We start from the raw sequence: 16,299 nt of genomic DNA, 5'->3' as shown, positions 1-16,299 counted from the left end.
ATATTTTTAATATAAGGAGGAGAAGCTCTTTTTCTAGTTTTTTAATATGTTTAGGTTATAGCTAGCTTATAGCTACGTCGCCCTTAGTAGGTGGTTATGTGGTCTCGTGACCTCTTTTAACTATATTTTTAGCGTTTTCTAGTATATCCGCCGCGCTAGCGTGCTAGGACTATTCTAGTCCTATCCCGCTACTAGGACTTAAGTTATTTACCTAAAAAATAAGTTTTTTATAGTTTTATCCTACGGTTAGGTGTAGCGTAGGTGCGGCCTAGACTCTCGTAGTGAAGATATATAGAACTTATTAATCTTTTTATATAGCTCTTACCTATTACTATAGTAATTCTTAAAACGTAGGCTAGGACGCCCTAGACGACCCTTAGGGATATTTTTAATAGATTATAACATATCTATATATAATATAGTAAACTCTTCTTCTAACTTAGCTAGCTTACTATCTAAGGCTATAAGCTTATTCTTACCTATAACTAGAAACCTCTAGGCTAACTTATCTATAATAGCTTTATTAATAATATAATTATACCATTATATTATATATTACCTTACTAGGCGCTTATAGTCTAGACACTAGGGTATCTTAGTAAACACACTAGAAATATCTACTAGTATTATAAAGTGGCCCTTATAGTTAGTAATATAAGTAGTGTTTATACCTATAAGGCTATCTAGTATTTTTACTATAAAAAAGTAACTATACCCTAGGATGATAATAAGGTTTAGATTAATATTAATTTTAGTATACGTCTTTATCTTAAGTAAGTTAACCTACGCCTCTTACGCTATCCCGTATTCTTTATATAAGTCTTCTAGGCAAGCCTTACTATAGAGGCTTAGGTAGTAATAGCTATAGGGGAGTAACTTTATGTATTATTTATCATATAGTAGCTAAGTACACACGGCTACACATAGTATTAGGCAAGCCCCCTAGTATTTATAGGCCTATTTATATTTCTCTATATATAGGACATAGCCCTTACTATAAGCTATAGTATATTTTAAATACTAGTATTATACCTTATATAGTATAATATATAGGCTATAGTTAGTACCGTTATAGTATATTTTATAATAGTGGTAGTTATATATTCTAAATAGTTATATATAAATCTTTTAGTAGTGCTAATAGGATAGTTCTACGGCTACGTCACTACTTTATTTATAGTAGCCACCGCATATACCTAGGTAGATATAGCCACATAAGAGCGGCATTATATAAGGTACTAGACATAGGTAGCCTGTGGTCATAGACTAAAAGCACACTACCTTTATAGTATAATTATATCTAGGTACTATCTTCTTAACTATAACTTAGTAGTAGATTATTTTAGGTTTCTATATAACATAGTAGGCTATAACGTCCTTAATATAACTACATGAAAGCTTAATATTACTTAGTAGTATAAGGCACCTACCACAGTCCTCTCTATAGGTTAGCTTCTAACAACTATAGCCACATAGCTTATATAACCGCTAGTAGGGCTACGGACATAAAAAGATATTATATATACTCTCTAAGTAACACCACGCTAAGCATATATAACCGCAGTTTAGGAGGCACTAGGTGCAGGCCTATAAGCATCCTCCTTCTAGGCTAAGCCAGGGAAAGTCATTAGGCTTAGACACTTCTATAAGGGTCGCCTAGTGTCAGGGGTAGCATAGCTTAAGGGTATTACCCACTAAGTCTAACCCCCGCAGAAGCCTAATAACGGCCTACCACATTAAGATATTTAAATAAGTCTTTAAGTTCCTAATAAGATATATACTATACTAGGATTAACTTAGAAGGACATTAATTCTATTTATTATCTTTAAGAAGCCTATATTTTAAGCCTTATTACTCCTAACTAGAGAGATAATCACGACCTTAGCTTCCTCACCCTAAAAGTTATCTACTATAGCTACATGTAGTAGCTTACTTAGCTTCTTCTTAGCTAGGGCGCCTTTTCTTTAGCTTAGAGTATTTTCTAGTAAATCCTTATTAGGGCTAAGCGCTATAGCGTTAAACCCGTCCTTATCTAGCGCGTCTTAATCCCTATTACTTAGCATAATTTTAAAGTCACTATATATTACGGTATAGAGCTTCTAGAGCTATCTAGTATAAGGGGTTAGCACTATAATATTAGTACTACTATATACACCCTACTAGATAATATAGTAGACAAGCACGTAGACTATATTTGCCTCTTACTTATTTAAGTAGGACTTATATTATATCTTATAATATACTCTATCCTCTAAGTAGTTATAGTTAAGCTAGAATAGATTTTTACGTATTCCTATAACGTCTAGAAGGCCACAGATACTTAGGTGGTCTTAGATATTAGGATATAGTGTCTCTTATATAAGTACTAATATAGAAGGGCGTATATATTACTATATATCTAACTAAGCTACTAGGATTTTAGGCCGCCTTAGAATCCTAACTAAAAGTCATTTAAACTAGCTATAGTTAAGCTAGTATAGCTTACCTTATTTACTCTCTAGTAATAAGCTAAAGTTATTAATTTATGGTTATAGCTACTTATAATCTTTAATCTAGATAATATACTCTACGGTTAGGAGTAGTGCTAAGAGTATATATAGCTCTATTACCTCACCTACCTCCTTATAAATAATAACTTTATATTATAGCCTCTATAAAGTAGATATTTACTTTACTAGTCCTATAGTTATAATACTAATAATATCTACTCCTTATAATACCCTATAGTTAACTTTATTATAAATATTTAATACTTTTTATTACTCTAAAGAGGTATAGTTAATTTCCTTATATAAATTATCTACTACCTACTTTTAGATCTTAGTAGTCTAAACTTCTATAAGATATCCTTATTCTAATAGTAAAAGAGAATAAATATCCTAAAATACTTTAAGGAGAACATTATTATAATTAACCTCTATCTTAATACTAATATTATTAACTAATTACTTCTTAAATAATAGCTAAATATTAAATAGATATTAACTAATAGTTTTAAATCTATTAGTATCTACTCCCTTAAATTAATTAAATATACATAGATAGTGTTAGATAAGATATTTCTAAATATTATCTTACTTTATCTACCATATAACTTTATATACCTTACTAAGTACCTTCTTAATACTCTCTATTTTTTTATCTAGTTCTTTATAATACTTAGTAAGACTATACCTCTCCTAACTACTCTTAGATTCTAACTATACTACTATCTAGAGATTATATCCCTCTAGAAGATTTAAATAACTTTATCCTCTAATATAGAGAATCTTTTTAATACCTTCCTATAGTATATACTTAAGAAACTAATTAAGTATATAGTTTATATAGTATCTAGCGTCACACTAGTTAGTAGGTATTACGCCTTTAGAGATTAATTATAACTTATATATATAATAACTATAGGCCTAAGAGCTGCTCTTACTTAATAGTTTAGTAGAACCTTTATTAATTTAACACCTAGGTAAGATTTACTAGTCCCTAGAGGCCCCTAAATTAGTATAAACTTATGGGTTAGTGCCGTAATTAGGGCTCAGCACTATCCGTGGTCTAAATCTGTCTTAGCCTCTATCTAGCTAATAAGACCTTCGCTATCTAAGATTAAATATAGATTAATAGATAAATTAATAGCATTAAGTAAACTATTCTTTAAAATAGGGTTTAGAGAAAAAGTAAAGCCCGGCTTACGTATATACTAAGGTGGTAGGATATTTATAGCTATGTCCTTAAGCCCCCGCTTAATCCTATTAAGAAGAATCTAGCTTTAGAATAGTAGTAAGCTAAGTTACTATATATTCTATAAGTTCTTAAGGATAGATATAAAAGTAATAGGTATTTACCCCAGGAACTTAATAAGGACGCCCTATACTCTAGAACTACTTAGACTAATAAGCGTTTTAATATTAGCTTAGTTATAACTAGTAAGTCTTAATGTTATAATTACGTAGTTACTATTCTTTATTAGGCTTCTATCTTTACTATTGTTAATACTTCTATTACTAATAATAAGAAATAGATACTACGCATGGCCTTTATAGTTCACTATAAATAACATAAGTATACCCTTAGTAAGTCATCGTGAGTCCTCCCACTATCGCCGTCTCTTAAGGGCAGACTTACCTTAAAGAGTTAGGGTTTAAGAAAATAAAATGTCTATCTCTAGCCTATAACGGCCACTAAACAAAATAAAACTAATAATAGCCTTAGGATAGTAGTTTACCCTAAGGTTACTAAAGCTAAGTTTAGGGCTATTAAGGTAGGTTTAGTCTATCTTAGAAACCTATAGGGTACTTACTAGAATATTCTTAAGCTCCCTAAACATATCCTACTAGAGGAGACGGAAGAGTATATTAATGTAACGCTAGGACTTATCTATAAGGAAATAAGGTTACTCTAGATTAGTAAATAAGAGGAACTTAGCTATATTACTAAAGATCTTAGCCCTTATAAGGAAAATACTTATATTTATAATATTAATCTTATTATTATTATAATAGTTACTAGGTATATATAGACTATAAGGATAGACTAGTAGTAGCACGTCTATAAAGTCGTTAGTGTCACTATTAGCTATACTAAGAAGACCTCTAGCTTAGCCCATAATAACTTAAATCTCACCTATATAGTAGGTTAGTAGTACTAAGGTATTAAGCAAGCCCTGTTAAGTAAGACTTCTTAATAGATCTTATAAAGAGTTAATAAGAGGTAGTAGGTCGTTATATAGTTAGGCGCGCTACTCCCACTTAAGGAGCTCTCACAGGGCAGTAAAAAGGGTAACGGCAACGGACTCTACATCCACATAACGCCTATCTAACATATTACATAATACCTTAAGCACTTCCTTATAGAAGATCTATAACGCTAAAATAACATAGTTCTTATTTAGGCCACTAAAGAAGTTATATAGGCCACTAATATAGGTATTAATAGAAAGGCAGTCTAAAATTAATATATATATTATTACCTATAGGAAGTAGCTTATAACATAAAAACCAGTTATACTATATCCTGCCTACGCCATATAGGTTATTATTACTTAAATATATCATCGCCTATAGAAAGCTTTATTATTAAGATCTCTAGCTAGGCTATACTTCTATTCTCTCTTACTACTATTAAGAATTTTAAGAGCACTTTACTATAAACACTCTAAATTATATATATCATTTTATAAAGGCTAGTATTTTATAATCCTCTTCTATAAATTATAATCTACCCTAGCCTATAACTACTTAATTATTTCCTCTATAGTAGAATTACGATTTCTACCTAGGCGTTTACCAGCAGCCACTAAGGAAAGGTTATATAAAAACCAACATAATAAACCATACCTATAGCTTTATATCTATTAGAAGAATTTATATAGCTTTTTAGCCTCGCTATAGCTACTCTCCCCTCCACATTACCTTCCACGCCTTCTACTCCTATTACCATTTATATTTTAAGCCTAAGATAATATATTATTAGTAAGGTAAATACTAACCTTATAATATAAGTTTAATAAGAGGAGACTAAACTTTTAACTTTTTCTAAAGTGCTATTACTAAAGTAATTCTATAGTATACTTACGTCTTAGTTTATAGGTAAAAACTTACTCCCCTACTAACTATTTCTACTTAGGAGCACTCTACTACTAGTATCTAAAATTAAAAGGATATAACCTAGACCTTATTATGTTATTAGGCGTAGGGAGTTAGGCTATATTCTATATATAATAGCATATCACTATAAAGAGTATAGTAGTAGGCCTCCTATAATAGCCTTTAGTGGCTAAAGTCTTCTTATACTTATCTAGCCACTTACCCTTTATCTCTTAATTCTATAATTATAATATAAGTAGTAAAGCTTAGCTATTTATAATACTTTATCTATAATTTATAAGCTAGTATACTAAATAATAAACTCTAATAAAAATTAAGGTATTTTACTAAATACTAGGACATTTTTCTATAATACTCCCCTCTATAGCTATAAAGCCCGTTAGTTATATATAATATTTCTAAAACATATATATACGTGTTTAGCTAGGGTTAGCGAAAGATAAGGCCTTTAGTAGTCTAGCTCTAAAAGCTAGTTACTAGCACACTCTTAAGCAGTTTCATCACTAAAACCATAGTCTACATTTCTCTACCTAGATACTATAAGTTCTTTATAAATTATAATATATAAGTATCTAAATATAATACTATTATTAAATTTATAACGTCAGAAGGCTATAGAATTAGAAGCCACCTAGTTGCCAGGTTCTTACTATAAATAGAGTCTATAATATTATAAATAATAATAAGTGCCTAACATAGTAGACACTATACTACATTTCCTAGTTATATATTATATTTTAGCTTATATAGTGATATAAGTAATAGAGTACATAACACTAATTAGGCTTAGCTAGTAGCCGCTATATATATTAATACTTCTATTTTAAGGGTAATAAGCAAAATACTACTAATATATAGGTTCATAGTATAGACATAAAGGATAATTAATGGCGTTTAGCACGGCTAAACTAGCTAGGTAGACTACACTTTAACACCCTCACCACCTAGTATAGACAGAAATATAGAGTATAGAGCATAGCACTTCTACTTACTAATAAAATTTAGCGACTATTATTAGAGATTAGCTAAACTAGACTTATAGGCAATATTAAGAGCTAAGGAAGAAGAGAACTTAGCATTTATTCCTTATTAAGATATTCTAACTATAACTATCTTAGTAATTATAGCACTTATACTTATATTATCTAACTAGGATTAAGGATATATTAAATATTTATCTATACTACCTTAAAACGCATATAATCATAACTCTTACTCTCTAGATAATTTATAATAGCTATAAGAGTTTTAAAATTATAATTATAGCGCCTATTTAGGTAGTAATAAAACTTCTACTAGTAAATAGGGAAGCTAAGGTATTAATTTAGTAATATAAGTTTACTAAAGAGATATATATATAAGTAGCATTAATAAGCATTAATAGCGGAGTTCTATACCTTCTTAGTAGCCTTATATCTTATACTTCCTATCTAAGTAAGCAGCTTCTTTAAGATAATACTATTAAGATTACGTCTTTATACTACCTTATATAGTATATTATAACTTAATAAGGCCTTTAAGTAAAAGCCACCTTTAAGGTAATAAACTAACCTAGTAGCTATTCTATATTTAGTCTTATAGAAAAAGCATTAGATAAAGCTATTACGGTAAATCTTACTATAGAGGTACTATTCTATATTAGCTAGAAAGCTAGTAGAGGTTAAATAGATACTTTACTTAATTAATATTACCCTAATATTAAAAATAGTAATTATAAGGGTTATAGTAGAAGTATTCCTTAACCTTATAGTTATAAAGGTCCTTTTTATTATAAAAACTTATATTATAATTATTATACTTATAATCTAGCTTATCTACCTTAGAGGATTTAGCCTAATAGTCTAGGTTAGTTATATATTAGTTAATAATATACTAACTACTAAAGTACTAATTATATATATTACACTTAAAGTCTAGAGGATAATAGCTAGTCATGTCTATATATTACTGCCGTGACTACTAGCTAGCTAGAAATACACGTAAACATATTCTACACGTAGATATACTAAGGCCGGCGCTAGTAATGCTTAACTACCTAAACTATAAAAGAAAAAGTTCTTTTATTACCACACTAGGGTATAAGGGTTATAGCTAAAGTAGATATAGGCAGGCAAATCATACCCTAGGTCTTAATATACTACTAGCTAAAGAATTAAGATATAGGGGGAACTAGTAAAGGGTAAGTTTCTTTAGAGCGCTTCTTATTAAAAAAGTTAGCTTAGACCTTAGACATATATATATATATTATATATATATATTAGCTTAATATATTAGCTTATGTTTGCTTACTATTAGGTAGATGCTTAAATAATATAGTGCTATATGTCTATATATTATTAGCTAGGTGCCAGCAGACGAGGCGGGAGTCTAGATTAGACGTAGCTAACTTTATATAGTGTACGGTGCTGCCGTTAGAACTATAGCCTGGCTATCTTATTTCTCAGTTGTGGTGTCGCTTCTTAAGTATATTTACTTACTATGTGATCTAATTTGAAATCAATTAGTTTCACTGACATTACTAAAGGAGAGAGCGACTGCTATAAATGCGAGGCATAAGTATTGCTAACGCTCCGATCGGGAAGCCACCTCTAAAAAAATATCTCCATACATCTATGCAAGCCGACAGCAAATGGTAGGTGCGCTCTCTCGCCACGATTGAATGGTTCAGGTGGTGCAGTGGCATGATGTCTCAACAGTAAACTTCTGATCACCGGGCAAAGAAATCGCCTTAACCCGGACATCATTGAAGCTACACAATGTCTGCGGATGTGGCTTATTATCGAGCAAAAGGCATTGAGGTCTTGGAAAGGGAGGGGTAATTGGAAAACCCCGCTTGAATTGTATAATATCTCGGGATAGCTTCACTTTTTGACCGCGGTGTTTTTTTTGGGAGCTCATAGAGCCACGGGTCCGTACAACCACACGGGTACCTTATGTAATCAGTTTCCAGCAACAAGATGTACCTTTGACCGCCTCTTCGCTGCTCAAGTGTATTTCACCTCTTCTTAAAGTTACAAGCAAGGGAAAAAAATGGCAATACCCCCTCTTAACATATTCAATTCTCAGGAGGAGGCTTATGCCTTCGTTTTTCATTGGGGAAGAGAAAGAGGGTGTAGATTAATAGTCCGACGATCTTCGAAGAATTATTTGCAGCGCTGCACACTCACAATCGCTTGCAATCGGTTTCGGCAAGGCTGCCAATACTCGTTCTTAATAAAGGAAGATAAATACGACCTATGGCATATAAAGCCTCGAGAAAATACTCAATTTCACCAACACAATTATATTATTATGAAAGAAATACCGGGTGATGAAGGAGAGACTTAGAACGAGTTGTTGAATAGATACATGCTCTTGGAGGAAGCCGATTACATAAGGTACCCGTGTGGTTGTACGGACCCGTGGCTCTATGAGCTCCCGTTTTTTTTTTCTATGTGACTAAGCACGCCTGCCCCAGCCTGAAAAATATCCCAGCTTAGCCTAGCCTAGCCTCGCCTGACCTACAAAGAGGTCTGCCTGCCTCAGACTCGCCTCGGCTCAAGAGGTTGCCGGCCTCAGCTGGACCCTAGGCTGAGGCTAGGCGGGGCTTTTGAATACACTGAGATTCCTCTCTGCCACCGAATCACCGTATGATCTTAATTTCCCTTATTCTCTGCTTCAGAGCACTGGATGACTGTCTCAACCGTCGAGTCAACATTGGCTTTCTCAGCGCAATCATCGCAAGCACCCTCCTTGACCTTGAAGGCGTCGCATTCGGCTGAGTCCTGGAAGTAGGCAGTCCATTGCTCCAGAGTAGGCTCCTCTTCCCCTTTCGTGCCTGACAATAAGGCGGCTGAGGCCTTTTTCAGACATATATCGTACTCGTCAGAATGCTTCGCCTTGCAAGCCTTGAGGAGAGTCGGCCTGAGCACCGCCATCTTTGCCTCGTCCTTGATCCTCTGGTTGTCGCCATCGGTGAAGCCTCCTTCGCCGAGATTTTTGTTAATGAAGTCGAGATAGCTGCCAATCCTTATAAAGATTCCAGCATCTGCGCAATAGACTTTCTTCTTATTGCCGACAGAAATCGACACGAGGCCGACCAATGTCCCAGTCTTGGAGTCGATCAGCGGACCACCGCTGTCACCTGAGCAAACAGTCTTTCCGGGTTTGCCAGCACAAATCAATATACTTACGTCGCCGACAGCATCCGGGTCTACACATTAACTAAATGGTTATTGCTTAAGTAGAGCTTCTACTCGCTTAGGAACTAAAAAAGCAGCCTGGCCTTATGTCCAAGTAATATTGCGTCCCCTAAGCTGCTGTTAGCGCTTGCTCTAGCTCGAATATACACCAACAAACCACCTATCTCTCTTTTCGAGATAGATAGTTCCCGGCGCTTAATTGCGGTTCTATGTAGTACTAGGTTTACTTACCAGCCAAGAGCAACTAATTCGTCAGGGACTGCGTCAGATGTTAGCAGTGGCGCATACTCAATATCATCGCTCTTCTCAATTAGAGTAGCTAGCTTAATAATTCCAATATCGCCCATCCTGTTCTTAGTATTAGCGACCTGGTAGTTGACCGGTTTATGGAGAGGCCGTTAAAGTGTTAAAATCTTCACCGTCACTCCCCCAGTCTTCTCGAGATCCTGTGAAGTCGAGGTATTAGTCTATATAGCAGGGAGACGTCTTAAGAGAAAGAAGAAGAGGATATAAAGAAGAAAAGGAAGAAAATAAAAGACTATACCGTTTTCCCTACTACTACAAACCCTATGTCAGTAGTGTTACGGAAGCAATGACTAGCAGTAAGGACAGTAGTACTATCTAGTAACATGCCTCCGCAGGCATAGGCCTTTTTGCTATCCTAGATGCTAACGACAAATTTAAAGCGATCTGTGGGCTCATCAGGTCCGATAACTCTTAGTTTCAGCATAGCTGATACTAGAGCAACAGGAAGCCCTACAGTCAGGGTAATAGCAACGGTGGCTTTCATTATGAGACTAAAATCTGTCTAAATATAGTGTGATAAAGATACGAAGTAGCAGGATTTCGAGGTCTCTAAGGATGGAGATAAAGTCAGTCAACGAGGCGGCATTCTCCTTAAATTTATAGATTTTAGGAAATAACTATAGGCGCCTTCTTAATCTATGTGGTACTCAACCTCGGATAGGGGCCGGGCTTGAACATGATGAGCAATTAAGGACCTGATCATGAGATTGAGTCGCCGGCAGTCGCATGACAGTGGCCCCTGTTTTTTGTTATACAACGACAGATAACCCCTATAACAGAGGTGCCACGCTAACCAGTGCGCTGGCAGCAGGTTCCTCCCACCTAAGATACTACAAAGAGCCTCACTTTCTGGATTTTTTCGAAAGAACAAGTCTCGGCTGGTTTAGCCGGGACTATAGGCTCTCGGAGTGTACAAAGCCGTTATCTCCACATACGACTTGTACTCCGAGTCCTAGGTAGTCCTATAATACTCACTCTCAGAAGCAGGCCCTAGGTACTTGATGTTGTGCAAAAGTCTCCATGACTGTAGACATGTATCAGGAATATATTGCTATAGAGAAGACATGACTGAAAATAAAAGAGAAAATTCTAGAAATTCAAATTGGACGCATAACCGTTCATGCGACAGAGCCAAACTGTGGACGGTGGAACTCCATACTTTCTAGAAAGCGCCCCAGAATGGATAAATGCTCACTCATGAATGTGATGCTATGCAGCTTCACGTCTTATGAACAGATTAACGGCATTGTCCATGGGGCCATAGACGTCGTACGACGCTCAGCGTGGCGCAGGGCAACACCACAAGAGCACTGACTCGCACGCAGACAGTCAGACATCAAAAGCGACAATTCGAGGCTCGCACTGGCTAAAAACCTTGTCTCGTCGTAAATACCTTTTCCCCAGCGGTTGTGTCCCTATAATCCCTATCAGGCCTGCCTAATTCAACTCTTCATTCTCGCGACGTCTTAATGTTTAATCATATTTCCCCGTTAAGTATGTAGCCGGCGGACCAGTTGGCGCCCGCCCGTCCTGCCTTTCATTGTCCTGTTGGTTGGCTACTAGTGACAGGGGAGCTTATAGTAGAGAGGCAGTACTAAAGTATAAATTGACTATAACTATAGTATCATGTTTAGTGTAACCCTTATTCCATGCAGCTGCGACGCCTCAGCGGACCGGGTCCGCATAGTTTGGCCAGGGCATGATGATGGGAAGGCCAAACCGCAGAACGTAGCATGTGCTTTTGATAATAGGTTGCAACTGTTGATAAAGCAGCTAATTACCTCAGTGAGCTAGCTTCGTGTCAAGTCACTTTTACTGATCTAAAACGACGGCAAATCGCCTTTGCGTGCTGTGGATTTGCTATGGCGGAAGATGGCTGGGGCGTCTCGGCATTGCCTGGCTTCCGAAGTTCCGGGCTAGGCCTCGTAGAAAGGCCCGCTGAATAACAGAACGTCCTCATTCGGTTGTGACCCGCTAAAATAATCCATGTAACGTGTGGCTCAGACAAAGACCACCACTAGCTCAGAACGAATTTGTGAAACGCGTAAAATTTGCCGATTTTTGCTGTTAACCGGGGTTCCCTTAGGCATCTGCCTCCATTAACGCGTTCAGTCTAATTCGGTCGTTATGGCACCTTAAGTGGCCACAGGTAAACAATGGCCCTGAACATATCAACGAGCACGCCACGTACCTCAGAGAAGCATGCAACCAATTGCAGGCGGAGACAGAGGTCGCCAGAACCAGGTGCCATGGAATATAGTACAGCCATACCTAGAATCAACCATCTTGCTCATCGGAAAGGTCCTGCGACAGCCTGCTCTGCGCGAGATCCTTCAGCAGGTCAAAGACGTGGCCAAATGCACACAGAGCATCTAAAACGATGTCACCATTATCAAGAACTCTGTTGGACTAAGCACTGCCCCTCACGACGCAACCACCCACAAGAACCAAACCACTGTCACGGCATACAAGGATCGCACAGTCACTGTTAAACTAAAGGACAATGGGATGATCCAGCGACACCGGACGCGCCCAGCGTCGTGGACCAAACAACATATCGAAACCGCAGTACGCACCAATTCGGTCATGACACCAATCAAGGTCGACGCAGCACACCGACTCAAGAGCGGCGACATACAGATTGTCGCCAACACGACAGCGGAGGCCAAGATGCTCAAGGAAAACCAAGGATGGATCAGAAACCTAGGAGAAAATGCAGAACCCATCGTGCCAACCTACGGAGTAATAGTTCACGGCATCCCAACCAACTCTCTCAACATCAAGGACCAAGAAACCACCATCCAGCAGATGCTAGCAGACAACCACACAGTCTTTCCAAGTGCCAATATCTCCTACATCGGATGGCTCACAAAAGAAGCCCATCTCAAGCGCGCATCGTTGATTGTGGTTGAATTTATAGAACCCGAGATGGCAAATGCCATCATTTACACCGGAATGGTATGGGATGGCCAAATTCACCAATGCCAACTTTATGACCGCGCCTACCGAGTGAAGCAATGCTTTCGCTGCTATAGCTACGGCCATATTAGCACTCAATGCAACGCATCCAGAACTTGTGGCTATTGTGCTGAGCAACATGAGTTAAAACACTGCCCGCGGAAGGGTGCGTAGGGATTCGCACGACGATGCGCAGTTTGCAAAGACGCTCACACTGCATGGAGCAATGCCTGCCTAGCAAGAAAGAAAGAACTACAGAGAGTGGAATAAGCCAAGGAATTCCGCGACATCTACTGGCATGTGCCACTGAAGGAGACATCGGCGCAATCCGGAATCACCAACACAAAGACACTCCCGGCAACGACACAAATGATACTAACGACATCAGAGGCACCGTTAGCAACAAGCACCGTGCCCCAGCCCCGGCACCGGCCCCAGCTCCTCCCCGTCTCATCACCAGGCGCTCGGCAAACGCCTCGATGCCGATAGTGGTGGAAGCGGACTCACCACCGGAAGTGCAGTCCCAGCAAGCACAAACGGCCACCACAAGCCAGGCAGCACCAGAAACAATCACAGCACCGACACCACTGAACCCAACAGTGGAAGACAGTTGGGCGACGCCAGAGCTTCCGGTCGAATTTACTGTGCAACCTACGATCGACCCACAGCTCACGACCACAGAAGAGCCTGCCGCAGCCACACCTATGGCGTATCCAGAGGAAGGAGTGCTCGGTTTCTCAACACAGGAGGCAGACAACTGGCTGCAACGAATTGGTCTCAACAACAACTGGTTAGACGAGGCTCAAGAGGATGATTCCTCCCCACTCACATCCGCGGTGACAGACACTCGCACGGCCCAAGGTCAAATCTCCAAGGCGTGCAATTGCCTGAACATCAGGAAATTTACAGCAACTAGCCAACAGAGAATGCGGAGTTGACGGTCTCTCGGTGTATGAAGATATGCGTCTACTGCGGAAAGGGTTTCGAAATTGCCGCAGAACTACGCAAGCACATGCGAAGGAGATACACCACGCGAAACATCTCGGTGACCATGGAGACTCGGGGTAGGTGGAGCACCAATATCCCGGTTTGGACTCGCAGGAGACACACCGAGTCCCCTCCACGTCTTCCCACAGCCCGGATCACCAGAAGCCAGTCGGTCACAAATAGTACCAGCGAGACACGACGCGCAACCACTTCATTAACACATCCTACCACCCTCTCGAAACTCACTTCCAGCTCATGTATCTGGACAACCCGGCAACGCGGGCATGCTTCTACATCAATAAACGAATCGACCCCAGCACCTGGCAGGTCTCATACATTTCGGCAGACATCATCTCCCTGACAATCCGCAGTCCCAACAATGACAAACCCATGCACATATGGAATGTGTACAACGAGGTAGGAACGGTTACGCTGTAACATTAGCGGATGCTCTCGGCAAACTGGATCAATATCGCGAGTTTGTCATTCTTGGCGACTTTGACTTACATCACCCGTTATGGTCAACGCGGCACCAATGAGGCGTTGCGAGGTCGCAAGCAGAGGAACTCCTAACTATTGTGGAAACCTTCCGGCTTCAGCTCCTCACAGTGCCGGGCACCATATTCAAAAGATGCTCCGCAACGCGCATCGTCAGAGAGTGGAGGAGACCTCAGCCAACCAATCCGGCCTGTGGAAGCTCGTCAAGTGGGCTAAGAATCGACACGCTCCCTCATCAGCCTGCACACCGTCTCTAGTTACGCCAGATGGTGGGCTGGCCGAAAGGCCAGAAGAAAAGGCTGAGGTGCTCCGCCAGTCATTCTTCCCACCTCCCTCACAGGCCGACTTGGCCGACATCGAAGGGTACCAATACCCTGCACCGATCGAATGCCCTGCCATCACTATATCAGAAATCGAGAAAACAGTTAAGTCTGCAGCTCCGAACAAGGCCCCAGGCGTCTATAAGATCACTAACTATGTCCTACATGAAACGCTTAACATTTTCATGCCTTGCCTTCACAAACTTTTTAATACTTATTTGGAACAGGGCTACTGCCCTGCTCACTTCAAAGCAACAGTCACAGTGGTCCTGCGGAAACCAGGCAAAGAGGACTACTCGCAGCCAAAATCATATCGTTCAATTGCTCTTCTCAACACATTGGGAAAAGTGCTGGACGGTGTGATTGCAAACCGACTGGCGTATTTAGCTGATACCTTCCAACTACTGCCATCCCCGTCTTGCAAGTACCTATGTGTCCACATGGACACTAGATTGCGATGGGACTATCACCGAGAAAAACTAGAGGCGGGGGCCACCGCGCGTCTGTCTGCTCTCTCGGCCTTGGCATCCTCTTCATGGGGCACGGGGCTAATGAACCTCCGACAAGTATACCGGGCCGTGATTGTGCCGCAGATGCTGTACGGGTGTTCAGCATGATTCATTCCCGGCTCTGGGCACACAAGTCGGGTGAGCTCGATGATCAGCGCTATTCGGACTGTGCACCGCCGCGCGGCGCAAATTATCACGGGCGCGTTCAGGACGACAGCCGGCAGCGCAGTGGATGTGGAAACCCACCTGCTGCCAGTGCTTCAACAGCTTGAGCAGACAGCGGTGGAAACAACAATGCGCGTTAGATCCACATCACTTTTCAGTGACATGACGGTGATTGAAGGAAGTCAAGGGAGCGCGCGTCAGCTTCGCGGCGCCGCGAGCCCTCTTGACTGATTTTCAACAATCCTGGAGGATAATTTTGGCATCCAACTCAATATATTTAAGAAGCGGCGGCCGTCCGTGGTGCCGCCTTGGTGGACACTTCCGATTGTTCGCACAGCGAAAACGGCTGCGGAAGCAATTAAAGAACATGACGCCATGGAATCAGGAGCGATCTGTATCTACACTGACGGTAGTGGCATTAACGGCCACATTGGTGCAGCAACGGTCGCTCCTGGCCTCCAGCTCGGCGGCATCAGCACGAAGCGGACCAGTATATGGGCACCTCCGACGTATCCACAGTATACGCGGCCGAGCTCCGTGGACTGGTTCTGGCTCTGCAGCTGGTTCTCGACGTGCACAAGGCAGGGGCCACTCCTGGCCGGTGTGCCATATTCACCGACAACCAGGCGGCATTTCAGGTCGTCCTAAACCCGAAGTGTCCATCTGGCCAGTATATCCTCATTGAGGCCGTACAGGTTTTAGATGAACTTCGGAACCAAAAATGGAACCTCCATTACCGTTGGATCCCCGATTACCGTTGGATCCCCGCACGTA

At 39.9% G+C, this 16,299-nt stretch overlaps 3 protein-coding genes across 3 annotated transcripts in view; 1 reads left to right on the top strand and 2 right to left on the bottom strand.

Moving 5' to 3' along the window:
• Positions 1 to 4,528: 4,528 nt before the first annotated feature.
• Positions 4,529 to 8,284, bottom strand: BBA_09951 (uncharacterized protein; the record flags this gene model as incomplete). Its single annotated transcript, XM_008605048.1, has 18 exons — positions 4,529 to 4,543; positions 4,577 to 4,618; positions 4,830 to 4,853; positions 5,111 to 5,112; positions 5,270 to 5,290; positions 5,332 to 5,345; positions 5,407 to 5,424; positions 5,804 to 5,819; positions 5,957 to 5,968; positions 6,252 to 6,263; positions 6,594 to 6,609; positions 6,789 to 6,820; positions 7,153 to 7,159; positions 7,220 to 7,229; positions 7,420 to 7,442; positions 7,891 to 7,903; positions 8,079 to 8,086; positions 8,210 to 8,284. 18 exons carry the CDS (start codon positions 8,282 to 8,284, stop codon positions 4,529 to 4,531), a joined length of 360 nt encoding a protein of 119 aa, XP_008603270.1.
• Positions 8,285 to 9,236: 952 nt separating this feature from the next.
• On the bottom strand, positions 9,237 to 9,787 carry BBA_09950 (uncharacterized protein; the record flags this gene model as incomplete). Its single annotated transcript, XM_008605047.1, has 2 exons — positions 9,237 to 9,717; positions 9,774 to 9,787. 2 exons carry the CDS (start codon positions 9,785 to 9,787, stop codon positions 9,237 to 9,239), a joined length of 495 nt encoding a protein of 164 aa, XP_008603269.1.
• Positions 9,788 to 12,290: 2,503 nt separating this feature from the next.
• BBA_09949 (pol-like protein) overlaps positions 12,291 to 16,299 on the top strand; it is a gene marked incomplete at both ends in the record, with an annotated part of 4,659 nt that continues 650 nt past the window's right edge. Inside the window, 6 exons of the mRNA XM_008605046.1 lie at positions 12,291 to 12,428; positions 12,486 to 13,212; positions 13,305 to 13,907; positions 13,970 to 14,110; positions 14,633 to 15,449; positions 15,965 to 16,296. Coding sequence (XP_008603268.1) covers positions 12,291 to 12,428; positions 12,486 to 13,212; positions 13,305 to 13,907; positions 13,970 to 14,110; positions 14,633 to 15,449; positions 15,965 to 16,296 — 2,758 coding nt within the window. The remainder of the gene's footprint in view (positions 12,429 to 12,485; positions 13,213 to 13,304; positions 13,908 to 13,969; positions 14,111 to 14,632; positions 15,450 to 15,964; positions 16,297 to 16,299) is intronic.

This window comes from Beauveria bassiana, assembly GCF_000280675.1.
Source record: "Beauveria bassiana ARSEF 2860 unplaced genomic scaffold BBA_S00076, whole genome shotgun sequence".
In the NCBI taxonomy this organism is placed as follows: domain Eukaryota; kingdom Fungi; phylum Ascomycota; class Sordariomycetes; order Hypocreales; family Cordycipitaceae; genus Beauveria; species Beauveria bassiana.
This window is presented reverse-complemented; position numbering and strand designations above follow the sequence as displayed.